The sequence below is a fragment of the Pseudorasbora parva genome, chromosome 3 (genome assembly GCF_024679245.1).
Source record: "Pseudorasbora parva isolate DD20220531a chromosome 3, ASM2467924v1, whole genome shotgun sequence".
NCBI classification, from domain to species: Eukaryota; Metazoa; Chordata; class Actinopteri; order Cypriniformes; family Gobionidae; genus Pseudorasbora; species Pseudorasbora parva.
In genome coordinates, this window is record NC_090174.1 from 4,500,241 (window position 1) to 4,527,318 (window position 27,078).

Here is a 27,078-nt window from a genome sequence, read left to right on the forward strand (position 1 = left end):
CTCGGGCAGTTCGGTCTGGACTTGATCCATAGAGGAGTGATTATGCAGAACAGAAACTGTTTTCAGACCAATCCAATTGTCAGGACGGGCTGTAGACAATGAAGGACAGATGACAAACAGTAACATAATCATCCACGGCATCAAATAATAATTTTCAAATCATAAACGGAGAGCTTGTTCGTATCTGCATTCACCTTCACTATTTCTCTCAAAAATGATGATCATGTTGGTAAGTACTCTGTGTATCCTTAAATTATTTTTTAACAACACCGGCAAAGATAGCTTATACCAGCGTGCGTGCAGACAGGGTTGCCAAGTATTTACAACGAAACCCGCCAACTACTAGCCCAAAACAATAGCTGCTCGGAGGGTTCTCTGGGAAAAAAATGACGTAGGGGGGGTAAAATGTGTGTTATTTTGGCTAGGTTGCCTGCTAAAAACATTTTTGGGTCTATATATATCACATAATTGAGGTCGCTTCAACCCACAGACATGAAAAACAACCCGCGGAAAAAAACGCTGATTTGGCAACATAGTTCAGTTGAGTTCTGTTGACATTTGACAACTAATGTTATGCGACGCTCCGTTGCTCTGATTGGTTTCCAATGAGGTCTTTCCTGGTTCGGTTGAAACACGCCCCATAATTACAGCCCAATGGAGCATCAGACTCATATTCTGACTAGAACTGAGTATGACCACGTCAGGCTAGCGTGCAGTAAGAGTCCAATGCTATTCGAATCAACAATAGAGTTTAAAAAATACGACCAATGGACGGATGACGAGTTTCAGGCTTTATTATGCTTATTTACGGAGGATGAAATCCAGCGGGAACTGGAAAGCTGTGTGCAGTCCAACATCACCGGACTAATCTTCATGGTACTTTAGACCACGATGGAAACGCAGACAGCAACAGGTCTGGGGGAAAAAAATGCTCCTGGGAAAGAAGTTCCTGGGACAAATTGTTCCGGGTAATTTCGGTGGAAACAGGGCTTATAATTCCTGTTTTTTTCTGGGTTCTCTTTGATTTCTGTTTTAAAGTGCCCCTATTATGCTACTGTATTTTAAAGATCCTAATTTAGTTTTGCAGATCTCCTACAACAGGTTTACATGCATCCAAGGTTAAAAACTTTAATTTTCTCATAATATCCATTGCAGCATTAGCTCTTTTCTCTAGTGTCTGAAACGATAAATGATCCGGCATCTCTAAACCCTGCTCTGATTGGTCAAATGGCCCAGTCTGTTGTGATTGGTCTGCCACTTACTGTGAATCGGAAACCAATTTCGCTCCGGAGGCTTCCACAACACTTGTGAACCGTCACACTACATATGAACCGTTTTACCATATCAATTTAGGGCTGGGCGATATGGCCCAAAAAAATTATCACGATATGATTTTCCATATCAGTTGATATCGATAAATATCACGATAAATGTAAAATCTTTATTTCTTTAAAGTTTAAAGGCATATTTTTGCTCCTGAGTGAAATATGTAGAAAACAGACAGTTAACTGTGGTTTAAACTATCCTTTATTGTCAAAACATGACAGACACTTCCTAAACAGGTGAACAATTTATTAAAACTGAGGTAGATTTATTTATTAAAATCTTAATTGTGGTCAGCATTTTTTACTCTACACAGTATATCAATAATATCATTACTTGATCGTGTAAGTTGTAAAACACTGAAAACGCAAACGGGCAAAAAAAAATGGTCGACTGTGCATCTCTCTCTCTCTCTCTCTCTCTCTCTCTCTCTCTCTCTCACCAACACACACACACACACACACACACATGCACACACGCACACACGCGCGTGCGCACATCTCACCGACACACACACACCTCACCGACAGTGGGCTGGTCGCGAGAGGAGGGAGAGAGCAAAGTTCAGTACTTGTGGATCTCCAGTAAGGGCTGTCTAACTTGTCAGTGATATCTGTGTCCTCCGAGCCGGTCGTGAACTCTGAGTTTTCTTCACTATCGCTCATTTTTCTTGCTCCACTTTAATTCGATCCTCCAAGCCTGTCAGCCACTGACTGTAAACAGCAGCGCGTGCAGCACCCAGAAGCCCGGTCTGCAAAACGCATGCGCAGCATTACGCATACCGCATAAGCATTATATCGAGAATCTATCAAACTGATACCGTTTTATTGAGGGAAATTAAATCGTGATAATTATTATTATCGGTTTATCGCCCAGCCCTATATCAATTCCAGGACTTTGGAAGTGTATCAACATGGATATGCTCGGGCAATGCAGTGCTATAATGCTACAACAGTGTTTGAAGGTCAAAGTAGAAGTTCTTCGTGCGCAGCCAATGAAGGCCATCGTGCAGAGTTGTTACAAATCTATGTAGGTTCAAGCGGGAAGTGAGACAGGAATTACTAACGACTCGTTTCAGGCAGTTCAGAATCGCTTCTTTCTTTTGACGATAACTTTATTCATGAACTTTGATCTTTAAAACTTTGTGGACATTTTACATTCACAAACAGCTCTTTTACACACTACATAAAAGGTAAAATCCGAAAAAGTTTAATAGGGGCACTTTAAACAAGCCAGAGTAAATTAAATGAGGATTTTAAGAGACAACAAAACCAGCATTTTAATAAATCACACAACTTATTGCTTAAATTGCAACTATCCTCTATATCAAACTCATCAGTGTGCACATACCTTAGTGAACTCCGCCTCGTCTGTAATGTGCAGCGCATTGTTCGCAAACTCCAGAAGATCCTCTGCGCTCTCTAATGCACTGGTGCTCTGGGTCAACTGGTTCTGGAGGATAAAAATAAGATGAAGCCTGATTATTATTAGTGGTTTTAAAATGATCTGTGTTAGCTAATAACATCTCAGTTGAACAGTATAATCTTTTTTCTATACAAGGCTTGCAAAGAGATTAACAGTTGCATTTTGTATACTTCACACAAGCAATTGTTGTTCCTAATGTGATTCAGCCATAAGCAGAAATTAGAGTTGTGTTGACATTCATACCAACAACAGCACAACTGAGAGTGTAATATTTCCCAAGTATAAAAAATGCTTAAGCAATATCTCATGTTTACTATTGACTGTTACTAAGTTAATATCGAGTATAACAAGCATGGTAGACATCCAATCTTATAATCATCTTCATTAAAAGTAGAGACTAAATTGTTTTACCAGTGCTGATGCCGCTCTCTCTCTCCTATTGCAGTCTTTAATCTCGAAATTTGCTACTGACAAATAAAACGCAGCTCGTATCTGTTGCTTTTGATGGAATGAACTCCAATAAATTTGGATATAGCGTGGGAAATGAAGATTGGATTTATATTTGTTTTGTGGAGGCACATTTACTATAAGTGGCCAAGTGTAAATAGAACCGTTTTAACAAATCAGATAGATATCCAATCATTAAAAACACATGAAGTGACAATAGCGATGTTTCCATCCATCTATTTTTATGCACATCTGTGGTGTGGCAAGCAGCGGGGCGAGGGACCGCGAGAGCGGGCCGGTGATTAATGTTCACGAGTGCCAGCTGCGTGGCACACCGGTCTCGTCTCGCGGCCATGTGACGGGAGCATATAAGGAGGAGCAAGGACAGCGGAAGACGAGAGAGGACCAGGCCTGGATTTTATGTTTAGTTTTGTTTATGTGTTTGTGGGCAGTCGTCCGTGAGGGGCTGCCCACGTTTTATTTTGTGTGTGTTTGCGGGCAGTCGTCCGTGAGGGGCTGTCCGCGGTTTTACTTTCATTTTGTTTATTTATTTTTAATAAATGTTTGTTGAACGTTCGCCGGTTCCCGCCTCCTTCCTTCCCATCTACGAACTGTATTACAACATCATTTATAAAAATTCTAAAAATGTGCACACAAAAAAACATATGCGCTTGAAACATTTTATTCGATAAGAAACACATTTACCAAATACATTCCTCGACTCGCATCAAAAAATAAGGGATTTTGTGCTATGGGACAGCATAGCTCTTTACCAAAACCCTGTTGAGATCTATGTCAGGTGATCTGGGGCCGGTTGCATAAACCACTTAGACTAGTCTTAAAAGTAAGTCATCTAATTTTTTTCTTTAAAGCTACACTGTGTGATATTTTCCCCCATCTAGCGGTGTAAAGGTATATGACCATCCAGTGAATAATAGTTTCTGTTCCTCTCAATTCTGATTTCGTTTTAACTCCTACGGTGGCCGATTTAGTTTAAGATTAACATGGCGACCCCCCTCTTCACATTCGACACGGGGCCATCGGGTGTTAAAACGCGAAAGGCGAAGCTTGAATTTACGGGTATGTCCCTCTTTGGCTACTGTACTTTCAAGATGGAGGGCCAACATGGCGACCGGCATTCGAACCCCTTACCCGTATGTATTTTCAATGGCATATTATAAACTTACGAGAATACTTTATTACTTGAAAGAAGTAAATATACATTAATGAGCACATCTATTTTTGAAAGAGTTAAGTGTTTTTAGCTAAGAATAAACTAAAAAAGTTACACAGTGTAGCTTTAAGACTGGTCCTAACTTTTTTACAATTAGTTACATAAAATGGTAGATTGGTTCAATTTGAATTAGAAAAGTAAGACTGATTATATTTTGACTAATTGCTAGTTGGACAAGTTAGTGCTTAAGACACAGTCTTAACATGGTGGCTAAGTTTATGCAACTATCCCCTGATCACAAGTGGACAGCTGTAACACAATACCAATCGCACCTGGCATTAGCATTTGTCTCCGATGCATCTTCAATGACCACTTGTGTCCAGATAAAGAGAACACACACCCCCCCTTGAAAAATCTAATTTCTGCCATCACACTCATGTGACATCTGTTCAGTGTCAGGCACTCTGTTTTAAGTTGAAGTTTATCTGTGCATTGTTTCTGTGTCCTGTTTCCTGTGGTATTTCGTACCCTGTGTCCCAATTCACATACTATCCAGACTAAAAAGTATTTGAGAATAGAATTAGTATGTCCCAAATCATAGTATGTTGAAAAGAGTATTCTGAAGATACCAGGATGGTTTACTATTTCCTGTCAGAATTCAAAGTGCGGATCGATGCTCACTCTAGCGGCTGATATTGCCCATAACCCATTGCGAGTTGGATGAGGATTCGATTAGAACTACAAATGCGGATAAAAAGTGTCAAAAACTAGTCATGAGAGACAGGAGAGGTTTAGATAAAGGGGTTTGAGTGACCCTATCAATATTTAACCTGACAAAAATATATTTATTCAGTGCTATCCACATTATATTTCACCTGCAGCAGCATTGTGAACTTTTGTAATGACATGTCTGGCCATTAACTTTTACATTTAACGTTTGGCATCATTATATTTAAACTGCAAACATGAGGAGAGTCTCTGCATTAAAGACCAACACATGGCAGATCAACGAGCGGCTACATTTCTCTCCGATACGGTAGGAGATTAAACTGAGGAGGATTTGAACTGTGTGATGATTGACAGGGCAGTTAAACGGTGATGATGGGATGCACCTAAAGCGACAGATCCCGTTAAAGATGACAAAGTTTGTCCCGAAGCTTGCATACTTTTCTGCTACACACTCAAAAGTATGTACTTTTTCTTCACAAAAAGAGTACATACTTTTAGGACGTAGTATAAGTAGGCGAACCAGGGACCCAGCAGTAGTTTTTCTTGATGATTAGTTTCCCTCAGGTGTTCTCTATTAGCCACTCCTCCTTGTTATCTTGTTAACCTTGATTCCCTTGTGTATATATACCCCAGTGGTTCAGTTGTTCTCTGTCGATCGCTGTTTAATGCCATGCAGGTTTCATATACACACAGTTAAGACAAGCTAAATGAGATAACAAAGGGTGTGGTGAGTGGAAAACACCTGGGGAGACTAATCAGCATGAAAAACTCAAGTGATGCGTCCCAATTCGCCTACTTATACTACGTCTTTAAAGTATGTACTCTTTTTGTGAAGAAAAGGTACATACTTTTGAGTGTGTAGCAGAAAAATATGCAAGCTTCGGGACATACTACTTCGCCATCTTTAACGGACTTTGTCGCTTAGTTACGAGCATCCCTTCACCGATTATCTGCCCTGTCAATCATCGTCACAGTTCAAATCCTCCACATTCAGTTTAATCTCCTACCGTATCGGAGAGAAATGTAGCCGCTCGTTGATCTGCCATGTGTGGGTCTTTAATGCAGAGACTCTCCTCATGTGTTTGCAGTTTAGATATAATGATGCATTTAAAAGTGAATGGCCAAACATGTCATTACAAAAGTTCATAATGCTGCTGCAGGTGAAATATATTGTGGTCAACACTGAATAAATATATTTTTGTCAGGTTAAATATTGATAATTGATCACTCAAACCCCTTTATCTAAACTTCTCCTACTTAACCGTCGAACTCGCACATCCGTCATGTTTGTAGTTTTTTAACGCTTTTTATCCACGTTTGTAGTTCTAATCGAATCCTCGTCCAACTCGCAATGGGTTGTGGGCAATATCAGCCGTTAGAGTGTGCATCGATCCGTACTGTGAATTCGGACCGGAAATAGTAAACCATCCGGGAATCTTTGGAATACTCTTTTCCGACATACTACGATTTAGGACATACTAATTCTATTTTCGAATACTATTTAGTATGGATAGTATGCGAATTGGGACGCAGGGAAGAACTTCAAAAAAACCCACAGGAAAACAGAAACAATGCACAGATAAGCTTCAACAGAAAAGTCCCACAGAGTGCCAGACACAGAACAGATGTGACAGCTCATAATTGAGAAACTTAAAATTCACAGCCACGCACAAACAGGTTGCCTTTAAGAATCCTAAGATCCTTCAAGAGTGAAGGATTCTTGTTTTATGTTACACTTTTATTTGCACCTAAAAAGGAGAGCTAAAGAAACATGACTTGACACAAAAAGAAAAAAGCTTTACCCTACATGTCCACTGGGCTGGAAGAGATCCATCAGAGAACGGTTCAGAGCGAGATCTGTCTCAGCTCTGCAGAAAACACTGATGTCATCGTCCAGCTCAGTTCGGCTCTCATCCAATTGTGTCAGATTAGTGTTACTGAATATTAAGTGTCCCCAACTAAGCAAGTCTAAGGCAAACAGTACATAATATCAGCCATCAGACTGGTTCTAAGCTTTTTTAACAGTAAAAATACTCTTAGTGCACCACTAATATTTAATGCTCAATATTCCAATGCATTGAAATAGGTTAAAAATGTCAACAAAAACAAAAATATGTCTTTCATTAGGGTAGTACCTCTAACAGCATGCCCTGATGTCAAATTTAATGCATCTGCGGTGGCGGAGAAACCATGATACGAAATGGGATGGCGCAAGACGGCTGTGTGAATTAGCCTATTTGCCAAGTTCATGTGTCTTTAAAAAACACTGGTAAGGTACAAAAGTGATCAAAAGTACCTCTAATATCAAGGCCTACTGTCAAATTTAACACATCGTCTGTGGCGGCGGAGAAACCATGACACGAAATGGATACAGCTGTGTGCATTAGCCTATTTGCCAAGGGTCTTTAAAATAAAATAAATTAGCTTTCCTTAGGGTAGTCCCTCTAATATCAAGGCCTAATGTCAAAATTTAACACATCATCTGTGGCGGCAGAGAAACCATGACACAAAAAGGACTCAGCACAATATGGCTGTGTGTATTAGCCTATTAGCCAAGTTCAAGGCTCTTTAAAAAACATGGGTATTGTAAAAATGTGTTCAAAATGTGGATAGCCTTAGGATAGTACCTCTAATATCAAGGCCTAATGTCAAATCTAACACATCCTCAGTGGTGTTGAAGTATTTAATTTTGAAGGATTCAAAATTTGGCTTTCGTTAGGGCAGTACGTCATATTTCAAGGCCTGCTTTAATATATAATCTGTGCTGACCAGAAAACCACAACACAAAATAGGCATTGTCCCTTATGCCGTTTAATGGTTTCTCGTGCACACACAATATTTTTTTATTTATGTAATGGTCCTGTAATACAGTGCTAAAAATATCATGAGAAGAAACCTAAAATGCCTATAGCCTGCATTTTTTGCTTAATAAAAAAGTGCACCTGTAAATATTTTTGCATTCTCTGCTTTCTTTTTTTCATACTTTTCCAAACTACGTAGGAGTCCAGACTACAATGATAACCAGGACGGTCAGAGTTTAGAAAGAATAAAGCGGTGTCAGACTGTCAATTACTAATATTTAGACAGTATGAGACTGATTTGTGTGGACAAAAGATAGTGATAAAACTAGAGAAACAGGAAAGACGCACATAAGCTACATATAACCTTAAAAAGACCCCATACAAAGGTCCCAGTAGCTGCAGCTGGTGTGTTTATGTACTGTTGTGTGGTTAAGGATGGGAAGGGGGCTGATGGTTAATCACTTATCTGAGCTCATTTCTCTGTCTGGTATTGTTCCTGTTCAGTGGACTTAGAGGGCTAGGCACAATACTGCCATTACAGCACCATGACATCACCAGCCTGACCAAAGCCAACTACACACACTCTCACACACACCACACACACAATTAACAGAAACTTTACCCCCCAAAAAAACTAAGTTCAAAAAATCAAAGTTCTCTGATAACAGAGCCAGTAATCCGGATTGAAATATGAGTGGTGCTGGTGTTACTTAATAATAAACATATACTAGGGCTGTACTACTTACTGTACTTACTGGAAATGATGTAAGGAATAATCGATGATGAACCTTTGTATTATTAGTAAATAATGCACACCTGAGGTGGTAATGCTGTTACATCTGGGGTGTGCATTATTTTCTGATAATTCAATAGCCCGGAGTCCATTATTCCGCTTATACTACAGTGACCACACCTCAAGGCATTGTTCAGATGATGTATTATAACACATTTGTCAAGTTTTTGTCCTTAAAATGCTCGTGTGTAGGACTAATTACGCATCTAAACCAATTGTGCTGAAAAGTGAAGCCAAGCCAGTGTTTCGAATCGCCCCCAGGTGTACCGAACACATGGGGGCGATCGAAACGCTGGCTTGGCTTATAGTATAGCATATAAACCAGTATAGCATATAAACCCGCCCCTTTCATGTATTTTCATGGGAAGCGAGACAAACTAAACCATGAAGCAGTCACTGACTTTTTGGGGAATTTTCTTAACCAACACCTCCGATGCTAATTCCGGAGGCTTGAGCCACTGATAGCAACTAATGCAGTTATTAGAGAGAGAGAGAGAGAGAGAGAGAGAGAGAGAGAGAGAGAGAGAGAGAGAGAGAGAGAGAGAGAGAGAGAGAGAGAGAGAGAGAGAGAGAGAGAGAGAGAGAGAGAGAGAGAGAGAGAGAGAGAGAGAGAGAGAGAGAGAGAGAGAGAGAGAGAGAGAGAGAGAGAGAGAGAGAGAGAGAGAGAGAGAGAGATTGTATTATAGGGGTGACCCCTAATAGTCGAAGATTCGATGCATCGATATGCAGGACCGGATTCGACCACTGATCTCATGGTCGAATCTTCGCGGGTGTTATGAAACGAGGATCATACCATTTTGGCAATATGGGTGTGCTCAATATTAGTGTTATAAAGACGTGTTGCGGCGCTGAGCGATCGGCCCTTTAAGGGCACTGAGCTCCGCACCGGACGCGCTGCGCCACCTATACACCGACGGCGGCATTCGACGCCTGTCCGCGGCGATTAAATGTATATTTCCCTCAAATTGTGAATGTATACACTGATTTCACCCTGTGCTACAAGATACACTCATCGTGAGGTGATTCAAAATTGAGCTCGCAGCGGCGCGTAATGTTCACGTCTGATCACGAGATACCGGAGGCGATGAGCTTCAGTTCGGTGTGAGACCCCCTTCAGGCACAATCGGCTTAAGAACGAGCATATAAACGCACTCAAAGTGTTCTTTTCCATTAGAACATTCGTCAGCCAATCAGATTCAAGCATTCTATAACCCCATAGTATAAGCATAATTACATGCAACTAACCCTAAACCAAACCGTACTCCTAACCCTATAGTAAGTACATGTTGTTAATTGATATAACTCAGTGCTTACTTTATACTGCAAGAAGACACCTTAAAATTAAAAGTTAAATTAAAAGTTGATAAAGTCTATGATCTGTATTTGTTAATAAATTATAAACAGAAATAGCATTGACATTATGCAGATTATGTCTATTAAATGTTTAACACTTGATATAAAGATGCCATTAAACAAACTGACTTCCTATGTTGATTCTACATTGGTTGGGGATTGAATACGTCTAAATACTCAAAGCATTCAAATTAGTGACACACCGGTTGACCGTCCATCGGAGCAGGACTGGAAATGCAGAGCTACCTTCCTCTCTGCGCCGTGCACAAGCGTAGATAGTGAGCGCTTGTTCAGCTCCGCTTCTCACGTGTTGGACGAGAAACGAAACAGACTAACTTGTGAGAAAGCCGAAATGCCTCTGTTTGTAAAGAAGAACATCCATGCACCTTTGAAGTGAAATACTATCAGTTAAGGATGATCATTAGTATTTTATTTTTTATTTTAGGCTACCTTAATTACATTGACTTAATTTGGTTTAAAAAGCACCTAATGTAGCATCTTTGTTTTTTCGTTGCACTAAACATTATTTGATTTAACATTTTTGGAACAATGTATTTATATACTTTTTTTAATTATTTAATTAAAATATTTATTTTAATTTAACTGGTAAAGACTTTTTTTTCTTTACACTGAATTTAGAAACAAATGCTGATTTAAGTAGATTCTTTGTTTGGATTGTTGAATGTGTGTTGATTGTGTTGTTTGGATTGCAGAATATGCATACGTTAAAGTTAATAGGTAATGTTAATTTTTACATTTAATTTCCCATTAATTTCCGATTGCAAACTTGTTTTCATTAGCCAAAAGCCAAATTGGCCTATAAAATACCAAATAAACATCTTGTTCATGTATACTTTCTTTCTTTATTGTTTGTTGCTTAAAATAAAATAAAATCGGAAATCGGTATCAGAATCAGAATCGGCCAGTTTGCTTGGAAAAAAACGATATCAGATTCGGCTATGTAAAATCATGATCGGTGCATCCCTAATTCAAATGTGCCAAAGTCTCCCACACTGTAAAAAAAGAAAAGTTGACATAACTTAAAATTGTACGGCAACTTGCTGCACAGCGTTTTTGAGTTTACTCAACTTTTACACAAAATTGTTCACTCAACTAAATTAAAGCCAGGCGTACACGGTGCGATTTTTGCTGTCGTACGAACTCGCAGAAAAAAAAAAATTTCTCGGGAGAAATCGCGTTGACATCGTGGCTGCTCGTATGGTCGCGGCTCGCAGCGTGTGAGAGGAAATACGAGACGAGCCGAGCATCTTAAGAGCACCTCCCGACCTTATGATCATTTTTAAACATGTTTAAAAAGTTCGGGGAGTCGGCCCGATTTTTACCAGCATATGACTGTCCCCTATTGCCAAATCATGCACAAGCACGTCACATAAGCTCAATCTATGAGTATTATTAGCTCAGTGCCTGCCAACATACAGCGTTCACACACACACACACGACACACACACTCTTTCTCTCTCTCACGCGCACCCTTCTCTCTCCCTCTGGTTGTTTCGGTTGAAAGGAATGGCTACTGTTCTCTGCTTTTCAACAAATAATTTTCTTTATTTTTTGTATCTGAAGCTATAGCAGCAACATTGAAAGCTCCGGTGTCTGTGTTTAACACGAAAGCTTGTGTGATCGCGGCCGGCTCGCGGTGCACAGTCTTGTCGTGTACCAGCAGATTTGATGCGATGATCAAATTAAATGACTCGTAGTGTCTGCAATATCTCACGGCCTCCCGAGTGTCCGAATTCGCACAGTGTACGCCCGCCTTAACTGAGTAAGCTCACATGTCTCCCAATGTAAGACCTTTTGTTCAGCTGAATGAGTTTTTATCGTTGTTGTTTTTTTTTTGATTTTGTGTTGAATTGTTTTTGTATTTTTTTATGTCACCATTATGGTGATTAGTGTTTTCTTTAGTTGGGCAGTTTGAGGACTTTTTAATGTTAGTGTTTCTCTGGCTGCTGAATAGTTTCATTCACTGACTTTAAGACTGAGTTTAATATGAGCAATACATTATTAACTTTGTTTTATCGTGGTTCTTGAAAAGATCCAGCATGGTTTTAATCAGAAAAGCTGAATAAGGTTTAAAACCAATTGTACATTAAGCACTTTGCCTTCCTGTGAGTGTGAGATTTACTCCAACAGACACCAAGAATCAGCTTATGAATCTCAACAACGGTGACAATCGTTGAACCAACTTCTTTTCAACTTTTTTGCATTTAATTGTCCAGTTAACTAAAACATAATCATTAGCCTAACTTTTTGTGAGTTGGATTTTTTTACAGTGATTTTTTTACCTCCTTTGAGTTAGTTTGGCTTAAGACTGACCTGAAGCTCATGTGATTTCCGGACTGTTTCCTGTTTGATGGTCCCTGTCATACTCTCTTTCATCTCATCCAGCATGGAGTACAGCGTGTCGAATTCCTCCTCTAAATCCGACACCACCTGTGTGGAGTTGACCTGAAACCAGACAAAACTTCAAAATGAAGGGAAAAACATCCGTTTAAACCAGAAGACAAATGACTGATTAAATGCACAATATACTGTGGCTTATTTTTCAGATGTATAAGCATCGATACAGAAATTAAAACAGTTATTAGACATTTCCTGTCATCTTTTAAGTCCTGCTCATACCACCAGCATTGTTTAGTGACAAAGCAACATGAAACATTTTTTTTTTCAATGAGACCTGGCAACCATTAGCCATTAGTGACAGGATACAATCATCCAATATTTACTTTTATGCAATATCAATAAAAGCAATATAAATCATGCGTTGGTTAATAATAATTTTTGACATAATTTAGGAAAGTCAAAATTATGAGACAAAAAAATGATCAGATAAGATATCAAAATAATGACAAAAAACATGATTAGGATGTTAAATTTATGAGAAAAAGTCATAATTATGACATAAAAAGTAAATTATGAGAGTCACAATTATGAGATAAAATAAAAAATATTATGAGACAAAAGTAGAAATGATCAGATGAGTCAAAATTATGGCAAAAAAACATAATTATGATAGTCATAATTATGACAAAAGTAAATTAAGAGATAAAATAAAATATTATGAGACAAAAAGTAGAAATGATCAGATAAAAAAATCAGAATTGTGGCACAAACATAATTATGATATAAATCAAATTTATTAGATCAAATAAAAAATTAGGAAACAAAACAGAGAAATGATCAGATTATTCAATATTATGACAAAAAACATAATTGTTTATTTAAATTGTGAGGTATTAAATCCTAATTATGACAAAAAGTCAAATAATTTAAAAAAAGTTGAAATGATCAGATAAGAAATCAAAATTGTCACAAAAAAAACATAATTATGACAAAAGTCGAATTTATGAGATCATGACATAAAAAGTAAATTATGAGATAGTCACAATGACTTTTTTGACAAAATTAAGATATAAAATAAAATAATAAATTTGTCTCATAATTATGAAACAAAGAGTAGAAATTATCAGATAAAAAAGAAAAAAATAATGAGATAAAATAAAATACTTTTGTCTCATTTATGAAATGTGTCTCATAATTATGAAAAAAAAGGAGACATTATCAGATAAATCAAAATTATGACAAAAAACATGATTATGACATAAGTCGAATTTATGAGATAAAGTCACAATTGTGACATGAAAAGTCAAAATGTTTTGCCACATACTTGGTTAACATTAAAAATTATGTGTAAAAAAAAAAAAAAAAAAAAAAAAGATCTGAGATCTTATGTTGCATATACAACAAATAATCTTAGACACAAATAGCCTCTGTGTATACAAATTTTTGTTCATTTGATATAAACCTGTGTGGCCTTGATGTGGTGTAAATGGGACGTCCTGCTGTAAACAGTGCAGAGTTTGTACAGTAAACTCTTTATGCTTTTAGAAGACTCACCTGAACTCGACCCAAAGTGTGATTAAGCGCCTCAATGAAATGATTGAGCTCCTCATTTTTGTTTGCTAATGTGGTAATTATCCTCTGTAAGGCATCCTGCAGAAGAAAAAGAAACAGCGTTTAGCATTTGCTTGTTTGTTTTATGGTATTTATTTGTCCTATCGCATGCGATTTTGTTTCTTTGCTCTTATTTTATTGCTTTCTATAATTCCTTGGGAACTTTTTACTTTCATTAGTTAGCCTTGTATTCATTTTTCATGTAATACTAAAATTAGCACTGAGAGTTGTGAGATTTCACTGGTATCTAAACATCTGGTATCGCTATATCTATCACTATATTTTCCATTATTGTGAAGTAAAAGGAGTCTAAAGCACAAAGCATTTGTCCAACATTTATTCAATGACACATCAATCTTAGGTTAATCACATCCCATATCATGGCATCACTTTTATTTTCCATACCTTCCCTTCAAGTCAGTAAACCTATTTTAAAATCGCAGCACTATTTATATATGTGGCTTTGGTTATTGCTGTGCTACTATGAAGCACAAAACATTTGACCTAATTTAATATACAGCCATATCTGTCCTCTGAGGCTTATTGGGTGCGTCCTATATAGCAACTCAAGTGGAAACCTCTCAGATGCTCTGCTTGAGGAATAACGTCGGTCTTTACTTCTTTTGCAATTCAGAAAAATCACATTTTAAAAAAAGTTAATGCCACAAAACCAAAATGGTAACACTTTACAATAAGGTTGTATTAATTAACATTAGTTAATGCATTAGTTAACATGAACAGTGCCTGTAGCTTTACTGTACATTTACATTAGTTTATGTACCAGTTGACACACATTTCTAACTCCCCACCTGACTCTAAAGGGGAAAATGCTTCTGTGTACCTTATCAACATTATTAAACAAAGCATGTATTATTGGTTTTTGAGAACCTCATTATCAAGAGTACACTATTTCAACATTAACCGATTGTGTTTATATTTGTAGGTTCATTACAACATTTGTTACACCATTTGTTAATGGTAAGTCATGTTAATAAAGAGTTTACAAATGTTAGTAACACATCAGGTAATGTTGAAATACTATACAGGGCTTGACATTAAGCATGTTCATGTGCCTGTCCTTCGGACAAGTAAATCGTTCATTCACTTGTCTGAGTAAAACATTTGCCTGTCTGGAAAAAAAGTTCGATTTTTATTTTTTTAAAATGTGTGTGTGTTGTAAATATAATTTATTCTGAAGCAATATTCTTACCAATGTTCAATCAGCTTTGACAAATTTAAATCTGCATATTTTGTGATGAAAATAAATGTTTAAACATGAAACTAAATCTCCAGTAGGTGGCAGCAGATGGCCGTCTTAATGAGTGAGTCATTGAGTCGTTCATTCAAACGATGAATCGTTCAGTTGCTGTGGGACCCGTTACGGTTCTGCAAATGAACTATTTTCGCTGCTAAAATAAAACAAAAAACTCAATATTGCATCTAAAATGTAAGTGACGTTAAGTGAATGTTAATTGTTTATGAAGCTGTCATATGAAAGCAGTGTCCGTTTCAGTCGTGATGGTATTCAGGAAACGGCTTAAACGCTCTAGTGTTGTAATTTCTCCTTGAGACGAGCGTCACCAGCGCAACCTTTTTATCGTCAGTTCATCATATATTATCATCCACTATCAATCCCCACTTACACTAAACGAATGCACAATCATTCTTGCATTTTGGTGATTCGCTAGTTATTTTTTGCTTTAATCAGGCTCTTGTCCGTCAGGCAAGTAAAATTCTCTTTCACTTGTCCCTTCAAAAAACCCACTTGTCCCGGACAAGCGGACAAGCGTTAATGTCGAGCCCTGGTGTACATTTTACAACAAGGGTCACAAAATGTAAGTAATGATAATAAAGTGCATATAAACACTAACAATCAATCCGCTGATGTTCAGATGGTTTCCACTGTATAAATGTTTACCAACAGCCCAAAATCAATGGCTTATTAAATTATGTTGATAAGGTACACAAAAGCATTTTTACCTTTCGAGTCAGATGGTGAGTTAGAAATGTTCACCCTTAGTGTGTGTCAGCTGTTACATAAACTAATGTAAATATACAGTAAGATAAACTTACAAAAACAGTAACGCTACAGGCACACGGTGTCACTATACACATTTCAACAACATGTAAATGGAAAAACGTTGGCGTTATTTTGTCACTTATTGAGTAGTCGGCTAGATGGAGCCATTTACCTCCAGTCTTTGTGCTAAGCTAGGCTAGCGGTGGGTGCGTCAGACAGATTTATTGGAGGCACGGAGATGAGAATGGTATGTACTGGACTTATCTAACTCTGGGGGATACGGTGCCTTCACGTGCTATCGGAAGTTTCCTACCTCCCACTTCAGAATTCGTGATTACGAGCTTGTTGTGTTCAAGTGCTTTGTTGTCGGAAAGAATGGAGGACGCCAGGTTCATACTTTTGTGCATCTTGGGAAAATGTTATTTTAACACTATAACCATTTCCGTCATTTCCCGGTCCCAGAAAATCATCTGGCAAACATAGCAGCACAATACAAAAGCATATTGTTTATAATCACATTCACAATAAAGGCATAATGTAGACAAGATAAGGCTGCTTAAAGACTAAAACGGTAATAGTTTTCAGCCATACATGATCCTATTGTATTACTTTTACCACACTATCTAGATAGTCAACTTGCTCGCTATTCTGGAATGATGGTCAACTACATGCGATTTTCGATGTGTTTAAAATACACAATATGCTTCAAATTATTATTAATTATTGTAAATACTTCTGTAACGACAAGACAAAACAATGAAATTGTTGTGGAAAAAAACGAATAAAACACCTGCCACAGCAGAAATTCGTCTCCCATCCGCCATTTTTAACGGTTATGCCACGCCCATCTCTAGAACTTGGGTATCAAAATTATTTCCTGAACTTCCCAGTGGTAAACATGACATCAGAGGGCGTTCATGTGCAATTTTTACCTCGAAAACTCGTATTTACCATAATTCCGATCGCACGTGAAGGCAGCATAAGCTAAAGATCCCCAAAAGTAGGCGTGTCTCTTTAAAGGGACAGCAGCCTAATGTACTCGCAGCTGACAATGGTGATCAAACAACAAAAGAGAAATGTACTTTTTTACCTTTAACATATAGATAAATTGTATTAATTAATTAAATTATATGACTTATATTTCATTTATACAGTGAAGACTGTTATTTTACATTTGATTATTACATTTCTGGTCCTGAATGCTGTTAGATTGACCTGGAAACATAAAGCCCTGCTTATTTTTTGTTGTTGTATTTATCTATGCTTGTATTTTGATTATTATTTTCTATGCAGATCCACTCCCCTACAAAATCAACCCAATCATTATAGAATGATTCTTTTCTAATAGAGCTATTCAAATCATCTGGTGAATACTTTTCTATATCGCATAAAAATAAAATATCTCAATGTACGTTTTTTCCAATATCGTGAAGGTTAAACACTAATAATCAGAAACCTATAAACACATGGTCAAGACTGCATGCTTCATGGTTTTGCAAGAAGCTGCATCAAAGAAGCAAATATATTGTTTTAATATAATTATTCACCGATATCTGCAGGAGGAGATCATTGACAGTGGTGCACAATAACACAGCAGGCGATTCTCTTGAGGAGAAACGCAGTGATGCAAGTTTCCATGACATGGCCAAATGCAAAGCTAATCAAATTTCAGTGGAAGGACAATCCTCTGGTCAAAGGGGGAAAATGAAGCGAAACGGGACGTTTGTGATCGGCACCTTGTGGATCAGCAAGAGAGGTTAGTGGTTGTAATTCAGAGCCGCTCATATTGAATTGTCATTTTCTTGATTTGCCGTTATTGATTTACTCTTTCTGATTGTTTCTACCATAAATGCAAATACATTTAAAATAAAAAAGTATTTAATTAAGCCCACTACAGTAGTGTTAGAATACTCTCTGAATAGTTTTAGCATGTTAAGGGACATGCTAAATGAGATAACTGATGATGTGCCATCTAGTTACTTAAGATGTACAGTGAGTTTAAGGGAGCTATGTTCATATGGTACTTTCTGGCCTCGAAGTCCCGCCCCCTGGTGGCCAGGCAGGTGGTATTGAACAAGTGGTACGAGAGTTTCTACCACTCGGTGATAGTTAATAAAACCAGGTTGTTATTCAGCATACCAAAGCCTCCGTCTCGTCTCTATAACGAACTACAGCAATGTTAATATTTGGTCTTGTCAGACTAGATCTACTAGTGCTGCCGCAGAGCAAGTATGAAGACTTTCTACTGCCAATAGATACACAGACAAATTATTGTGGTGTGCTTAAGATATGCTGCTGCTGTATAAAAGGCATACATGAAGCCAACTAGACAGGTGGAGCTGGGGGAGCTGGAGCAAAGGCCAATCAGAACTAACATCATTACTTTATTTAAAGGGTCATGAACTGAGAAATCAAATTTTCCTTGAGCTTTTGACATATAAGAGGTCATCATTCTATAATATCCTGTAAGTTTCAGAACTGAAAACTTAATTGAGTGCATTTACATGCATGTACTTAAGCCGATTATGCCTAACAAGCTGAAAATGAACATGGTCATGTAAATGCGGTAACCCGTTTTCTTTTTTCAGAGTAAGGTAGTAAACAGCTTAAGCATAAACCGGGCGGGACAAGTAGTTTTTTGCCTCATACCCCGATTTTGCGCAGCATGTAAACGGCTAAACACATTAACCTGCTTTCTGTCGGCTTATTGAAGTGTGCACGTGTGATCGGTGACAAAAAAACGCATACTTAGAGCAGATTTAAACGCATCCAGTGAGTGTTTCGCATGAAATAAGGACATATATCACAAACACAGGCTCTTTTAAGACCCAGAAAATTATAAAAATGCATCTCATGCAGCAGAAGTAGAAGAGGTTCAGTCAAAACACTGCATCTGTAACTGCACAAGAGAATATTGAGCCGTAAATCTCCCGCTGACACGTTTGTAAGCTTTATTTAACATCACAACTGACGTAACATTTGGAATACTATGAGTCAGATACGGAAATTATTATTTTTGACGTCACTAGGACATTACGTTATCAGCTTACTGCTGTGCATGTAAACGTGCTCATTTTTTAGTCCAAAAACAGCTTTTATTGTAACCAAGCGCAGAGAACGCCTCATTGTGAAAGACGGTCTCTGCAGAAGAAGATCAATGCCGTCTTTATCACATCTTTGGCCCCGCTCACTGGAGTGTTAGTGAGATGACGAGGAGAGAAGAGCGACCGTACAGTGCATAAAAGTAGAAGTGACGACAGTGAAGGACAAGAGAAGACCAGGCCTGGACTTTATGTTGTGCTTTGTTATACGTTTTTTTATGTGTATGCCCCTGTTTTTACTTTCAGTTTGTTTATTTATTTATTAAAGTTTGCTGAACATTCGCCGGTTCCCGTCTCTTCTTTCCATAACTACGAACTTTGTTACGATAACATACCAAGTTATCCACCTAAACCGGCATCAGGCCTGGGACATTTAAAGTTGCTCTTTTGATATGTTTATAAAAAGCCGTTGGCAGAAAGGCCACTGCTGATCATTTCAGTTTATTTTTTGACCACAAGACAATGTACAATTTTGATCCACAAGACAATGTACAAACTATTTGTACACTTAAAGGAGGTATTTCATTACTAATGCAATTAAGGATGGTGGATAAGCCACGGTTTCATGTCCCTGTTTGTTGTCTGTTTTCAAGCAACAGCAAGATCATATGGAGCGCAATGCTGTAATCTATGATGACAGATATAAAACATGAAACACAAAAAGATAAGTATGCACAGATGCTAATTAATTACTCTCATCACAGAGATGACCATCTCTCTCCTGAGATTACACAGCAAGCAGACACAAACACAAAGTCAACAACAGGGTGGAGACAGAATGACGTAGAGCAGACTATTCTGGTCAGAGTCAGACGGTCCCTAAATCCTTCAAATCCAGGAGAGAATGCTAGTTAAGGACAAAGACTTCTGGGCCTAATCCAGAGAAACTGTTCTCAGATACTGACTCTATATACTGTCAAATTTACAGAATCTTTGCATTTCAATCAATCAATCAATCAATCAATCAATCAATCAATCAATCAATCAACTTTACTTATATAGCACTTTTAAATTTTATTTGTATATTTAGTTAAATAATTTGGGTCATAATTTTAGTGTCCCACCCATTTCCTAAAACACTATCAGGGTTTAATGCATCTGGGGTGCAACAAATCATTTTTAGAGAGAAATCAACTGTCACGTCACAGACAAGGGAAAAGGGTGCGAGGACTCAAGTGCAGAAAATGATATATTTATTTATAACAAATAAAACATAAACTCAAAACAAAACCCACGAGGGGGAAAAACACATAATAGAATAATAAAATATAAACTTAAACAAACCAACAGAATCACGGGGAGGACGGGAGACGCAGACATTACACAAGGATCCAACACAGACTGACAAACACAAGGAGATTATAAAGGGAACAAACAAGGCAGATAATGAGGGAGAACAGGTGGGGCAAATTAACCAATAATCAGATAACAAGGGGGAGGGAACTGACAGGGACACGAGCACATGCTCAACATAACAAAACCCACAAGTGCACACACGACAGGACAGGCATGTGACATCAACACACACACACACACAAAATAAATAAATCACCAAATTCCGTATTGTGACGGAATCATTCAATTGTAGCCTATCATTTTAAAAGAAAAAATTTAGGGTGGGACATGGATCTTTGCATATTGGCTGTTGATTGGATACGTGTAGAGATGTGGGCGTGGCTCTCAAAACTGGAGGCAGATGAACGTGAGCTTGTAAGAGCGGGTTTAAGCAGACAAAAAGATCGGATAAGTTCTGCATATAATGTTGTCACCAGAAGATTCAGTTATTGAGTTAAAAAAAATGTTCGAAACGAAACAAAAAAACCTGCATCCCAATTCGCATACTATCCATACTAAATAGTATTCGAGAATAGAATTAGTATGTCCCAAATCGTAGTATGTCGGAAAGAGTATTCCAAAGATACCCAGATGGTTTACTGTTTCCGGTCCGAATTCGAAGTGCGGATCGACACACACTCTAACGGCTGATATTGCCCATAACCCGCATTGCGAGTTGGACGAGGATTCAATTAGAACTACAAACGTGGATAAAAAGTGTTAAAAACTACAAACATGACGGATGTGTGAGTCTGACGGTTAAAGGTGCACTATGTAGTATTTTTGCAGTAAAATATCCAAAAACCACTAGGCCGTAAATTGTGAGAAAATTGCTATTTTAACCAAGGACCGGGACGTTTCAGCATTGCGTTTGAGGGAGTCGCCTGTCAATTGCGTCATATCTGCGCTACCCTTAGTTTCGGGTTTTATTTGGCAGGAGCGCTTTACTCTTAGCAGTGTGAACAAGTGAACGCACGGAGTAATGTCATAACATCATTTTAAACACACTTAAATGTATCTAATATGCTAAACAGAGCTGCATTACCTCATAATCATAACCGGAAGAGCGGATCTGTGCAGGCGCCCGGCGACTGTGTCCCGTCCCGTCATAATAAAAGTCCCGGTATTTGCGAGGCGGGTATTTGTTTAACAATCGCTCCAGCAGCTGTGCTCAGCTCCACAACACTCGCTCCTGCTCTGCTTTAGACTACAGTAACGTTAATAACCGCATGCATGAACGTGATTTCTGCCCGAGTCCTATTTTCCACCGGCTGTGATGAGAAGACCACATGTCCCTAAGATGCTGTGCTTACACTTGGCGTCATCAAACTACGCATTTGTTTTGAATGGGCGCCCTCCAGTGGACGAAAAGTTGCATAGTGCACCTTTAAGTACAGAGGTTTAGATAAAGGGGTTTGAGTGATCAATTATCAGTATTTAATCTGATGAAAATACATTTATTCAGTGTTGACCATGCAGCAGCATTGTGAACTTTTGTAATGACACGTTTGGCCATTAACTTTAAAATGCGTTGGGAATCGTGAGAAATTTTCCGGTTCCGGTTCCGGTTCCGATTCCGCCTAACGATTCCGGTTCCGATTCCGGTTCCATTAAAATTATTAAACAAATAGTGGTAAAGGAAAAAGGCACAATACGCAACTTTAAACAATCCTTTTTTGTGTTTATTACTTGCTCTCAAATGAATTTACAGGTTGGCAATGTCAAAAAAAGTCCTGTACTATACATATATTACAGGATTAATCGAGCCATATGGAATTTATGGAGATTAAAATAAACATGTTCAAATTTACACCTCTGAAATTGTCTTATTACATTTTCTCTCTCTGTTTTAGGGATGTTAACCGATGACCGTTTGACCCATGGTTGACCGTATCAACGTTAACTGATCAAAGTTGTCGGTTGTCGGTTAAAAAAAAAAGTGATCTCTAAATTAGGCTATTATAGACAGTGGACTAAACGCTACTACAGTTAGCCGTCTCATTATAAAATCTTTTTGTGTGAAGTGAACATATCCCTCGCACTCAATTTTTCATAACTCTCCTGTTTGTACTTAATAAACCAATAAAAACATTTGGGGCGAGGTCACAGCGTTTGCGCGCTCACAAGGTTTGCAAAAAGTAAACAGGCTAAACACTCGAGGTTAGATCCAGAGCAGATGACAGTATGAAGCGTCATTCCGCATAAGATGGGCTTACATTTGGAAATATAATATCTACATTTCAGTGGTAACACATAAGGTGTTGATCGTCTTTCTTTATTATTGTTAGCACTAACTTACCTCGAACTAAAGCGGCGTCTCTTCAGAGCTGTCATTTTCTTAAATGAGCCGCGGCAATGTTTCAAATGAGCTCATAACGCTAGACAAATGCCTTTATTTTCAACGCGATCAGCTTGTACCCAAACCATTTCGAAACTAATGAGCCATGGTCCTCGGATTACAAACAAGCTCCTCGGCGCCGCGTTTGCGGGACTCGCGCTGTGGGGGATTTTAAAAAAGTGACGTGAGGGGAAGGGAGGCGGCAGCGCTAAGACAGTAGGCTTGTTTGAGATGCGCCTTGCCTCGCCTGAAAAAAAGGCGAGACTAGGCGGCTGCAGTGAGGGGAGGAGTGAAAAAAGTTCAGGCAAGCCGGACAGTTCTCTCTTCTCGTAGTGGATCAGACACCTGCGAGATCAGTTGCGGATATCGCGGGATTAACACTCGTGCGCTCTGTTGCTGATAAACTGGATGTCATTTAAGTTCTGTTGCTTTTATATGAAAATAAATATTATGAACAAGACACCCAGAGTTTTTGTTATTTATTTATATTCGAAAAACCTGTTTATCAAGCATTTTTACTTTAATTACATGCATGTTTTTATATATTTTTATTAATATGACAACAATCACATAACAATAGGTTACTATCGTAACCCCGGTTCTCTGAAACATCGAGTGGAGAGATCCACCTATGGGAAGGGCATCCGTACCTGACCTCTGCAGAAGCATCCAATTGCACCAAGTCTGACAAGACAGGCAGGAGCGCGCAGCCAATGCCCAGTAAGGCCCCACCCCTTACCAGCGGGCATATATGGGCTGCATACGCTACTGTACATCAGTAAGTATATTCGCTTCTCGTGCGGTAAGCGGGGCAACGCTGGTGGATCTCTCCACTCGATGTTTCAGAGAACCGGGGTTACGATAGTAACCTATCGTTCTCTTTCATCATCTCGTTTCGAGATCCACCTATGGGAGAGACATGGACAGCTCCCCGATTGCCCAATACACTCACAGTGAGGTCCTGTTAGCCAGAAAAAGACGGTCACCCCGAGGGGCGGTGCACGACGCGTCTCATAATCATGAACTCGCCACACCGACGCAACCGCGTAACTGCGGTGTGAAGCAGGACATGAAACATAGGCTATTTGTGTCACACATAAGGAAGGCAGGGTTAGGAAGACCCCACCCCCAAGACCGAATGTGCTACTGAGGTTCTGGTGACATCCAGCCTGTAGTAACGCACAAACGTATGGGGAGAAGCCCAACTGGCCGCAGAACAGATATCCTGCAGTGATACTCCCCTGAACAGAGCCCAAGAGGCGGCCAAGCCCCTCGTGGAATGAGCTCTGATGTTCCCTGGGGGTTGCACTCCCTTTGATTCATATGCCAAGATTATAGCGTCCACAAGCCAATGTGAGAGGCGTTGTTTAGACAGGGGATCCCCTTTGCGAGGAGGAGCCCATGAAACGAAGAGTTGGTCACTCTTCCGGAACGCGCTGGTCCTAGACACATACGTTTGTAACGCACGGACTGGACACAGGGCATTTAGCCTCTGATCCTCCGCGGAGGAAAAGGGCGGAGGGTGAAAAGCGGATAGCTCCAACACCTCCGATGTGAACGCAGGGAAACATTTCGGCATGAATGCTGGATTAGGCTTGAGGAAAACCTTATCTCCACCCAGAGAGAAATTGATGCACGAGGGGTGGACCGAGAGTGCATGTAACTCACTGACACGTTTGGCTGACGTCAAGGCCAAGAGCAAGGCTGTTTTGAAGGACAGCAACTTAAGGGGAATATTCCCCAGAGGCTCAAAAGGGAATTGAGACAGAGCTTCCAGCACCATGGAGAGGTCCCATTCAGGGATCATTCTCCTAATGACTGGCAAGGAGCGACGGGCGCCCTTCATAAATCTGCGGATTAGAGAATGCTGCCCAACCGTTGAGCCCTCAAAACCCACATGACAAGCAGAGATAGCTGCCAGATAGACCTTAATAGTGGAAAAAGACCTGCCCTTATCCATAAGGTCTTGGAGGAAACACAAGATATCAGCGACTGAGCACTGATATGACGTGAGACCCCGCCCATCACACCACTCATCGAACACCTGCCACTTACAGCCATACAAGGACCGTGTAGAAACGGCCCTGGCATTCTGTATAGTAGCCACCACGCGCGGGGGAAGCCCTAACGCGCTTAGGTTCGTCCTCTCACGGGCCAAGCCCAGAGAGCTACCCTGTCCGGGTGTGGGTGATAAATCTCCCCGTTCGCTTAAGACAATAGGTCTGTGCGGAGGGGGAGGCACCACGGCTGGGCATACAACAGAGGGATTATCTCTGCCAGCCACGGCGCTTTGGGCCACCTGGGTGCTATCAGGATGAGAGAAAACCCCCCCTCACACGCCCTGGAAAGTGTGAGAATTATCAGGCACAGGGGAGGAAAGGCATACAGCAGCACTCTGGGCCACGGGTGGGCCAGTGTGTCCACCTCGAGGGGCGCGTCCAAGTCCTTTAGCGAGAAGAACATAGGACAATGGCTGTTTTCGCGCGAGGCGAACAGATCTACGGGCGCCCGTAGTCTCATCCATATCATGTCTACTATCTGAGGGTGGAGGTGCCAATCTCCGAAGAGCGGGTTCCCCCTCGATAGAAGATCCGCGCCTCTGTTCAGAATTCCCGGAACATGAGTCGCGCGTAACGACAGGAAAACTCGCCCGCTCCATACCAAACGCTTGTAAGCTAGGGCATGAAGCTTCGGCGAGCGCGCGCCGCCTTGACGATTGATAGCCACTGTCGTGGTATCGTCGCAGCGTACGAGCACATGATGTCCCTGCAGACGAGGCAGAAAATGATTCAGAGCCTTCTAATTGGTTAGAAGCTCTAAATAATCTATGTGCTCTGAACGTAGTTTGCTCGGCCGCAAACCGTTCAAAGTTCTGCCCTCCTGGGTGGCACCCCAGCCTGTTAGGGACGCGTCCGTCGTCACGACTTTCCGCAACATGACAGTCCCCAGAGGGGTACCCTGTGCGTAAAACTCCGCGCTCTTCCAGTGGCGCTGAGCTGCAGCGCAGGTACGCGTCACTGTTACAGAGCGGCAAAGATCGTGTAACGGGCTGAAATGTAGAGACAAAACCCATTTCATGAACGCCCTCATCCTCAGGGGTCCTAGTGGCAAAAACTGGATAGCTAAAGCCATAAGACCCTGTAGCCTGAGACATGTGCGATATCGCCCCCTCGCCCCCTCTCTGAACTGTGACAGACAGTTCGTCAGAGAGAGAACGCGCTCCTGAGAGAGACGCGCTCGCATGGAGACTGAGTTCAGCTCCATGCCCTGGAAGATCACCCTCTGACTGGGTGTAAAGCTGCTCTTGTTCACATTCACCCTGAAGTCCAGAGATCGGGTGTGCGCGAGCACACGGGAGGTGTCCTGCAACACCTTTTCCCACGAATCGGCTATGATGAGCCAATCGCATATGTATGTCAGGATCCGTAGACCAGACATTCTTAGGGGAGTGAAGCCCGCTTCCACACGCAAACAGAAAGTTCGGGGGCTTAATTTTTGCCCGAACGGAAGCACCGTGAGTTCGTAACAAATGCCTTGATAGGCGAAACGAAGAAACTTCCGGTGTGGTGGATAAATGCTTATGTGGAGAAAAGCATCTCTCAGATCGACCGATGTGAACCAGTCGTTCCGTTTCATGACACGGGCGAGCGAACCAAGGGTTAACATTATGAATCTGTATTTCCTCAAATGTTTGTTCAACACCCTGAAATAACGGGAAAAGAAACCCTGGTTTATCAGATTGTGGGGAACCACCTGAATCGCACCTTTGTTTAGAAGAGAGGAGATTTCCTCCTTCAGGACGTGGGCCGTGCTTTCCTCTGTGTGAGAAAAGAGAACGCTGCTGAAACGTGGATGTTTCATAGCAATCTGCAGACGATAGCCCTGTAATATCATGCGTAATACAGTAAGCCAGGCTGACACACAGCTCGTGTGAATGCTCGTCCAGGCCGTGCTGGCTTCGAGCATGCCTAGCTGGCTTATTTGTGATGCAATGGCGCCCTCTAGTGGAGAAACTAGGGACGACACGTGCAGGTTCACCATTACGAGAGAAAGGGTATTTCCCTACATTGAGAGGGTATCTCGCTGTGACGAATTCATTTGATTCGTTAGATTTATTGTGTTTTTTGTGTTTCTGTGTGTGTTGTGTTTTCTGGGAAACACTGGGGCCGAAGCCTTTATTATTTGTGTGAGGGGAACACAGTATGTGCGGTGTGGTTACACTGCTTTTGAACTTTTCCTCACGACAATCCCCTTGAACAGGGGGGAA

General features: G+C 40.1%; 1 protein-coding gene across 3 annotated transcripts in view; it reads right to left on the bottom strand.

Annotated features, from left to right (window-relative positions):
* The window catches only part of fsd1l (fibronectin type III and SPRY domain containing 1-like), a 64,052-nt gene that overhangs the window by 26,123 nt on the left and 10,851 nt on the right, over positions 1 to 27,078 (bottom strand). For all 3 annotated transcript variants that reach the window (XM_067437591.1, XM_067437590.1, XM_067437589.1), the window contains exons 2-4: positions 13,961 to 14,056; positions 12,380 to 12,511; positions 2,674 to 2,775 (exon numbers count right to left, since the gene is read on the bottom strand). In XM_067437591.1, coding sequence (XP_067293692.1) covers positions 2,674 to 2,775; positions 12,380 to 12,511; positions 13,961 to 14,056 — 330 coding nt within the window. The remainder of the gene's footprint in view (positions 1 to 2,673; positions 2,776 to 12,379; positions 12,512 to 13,960; positions 14,057 to 27,078) is intronic.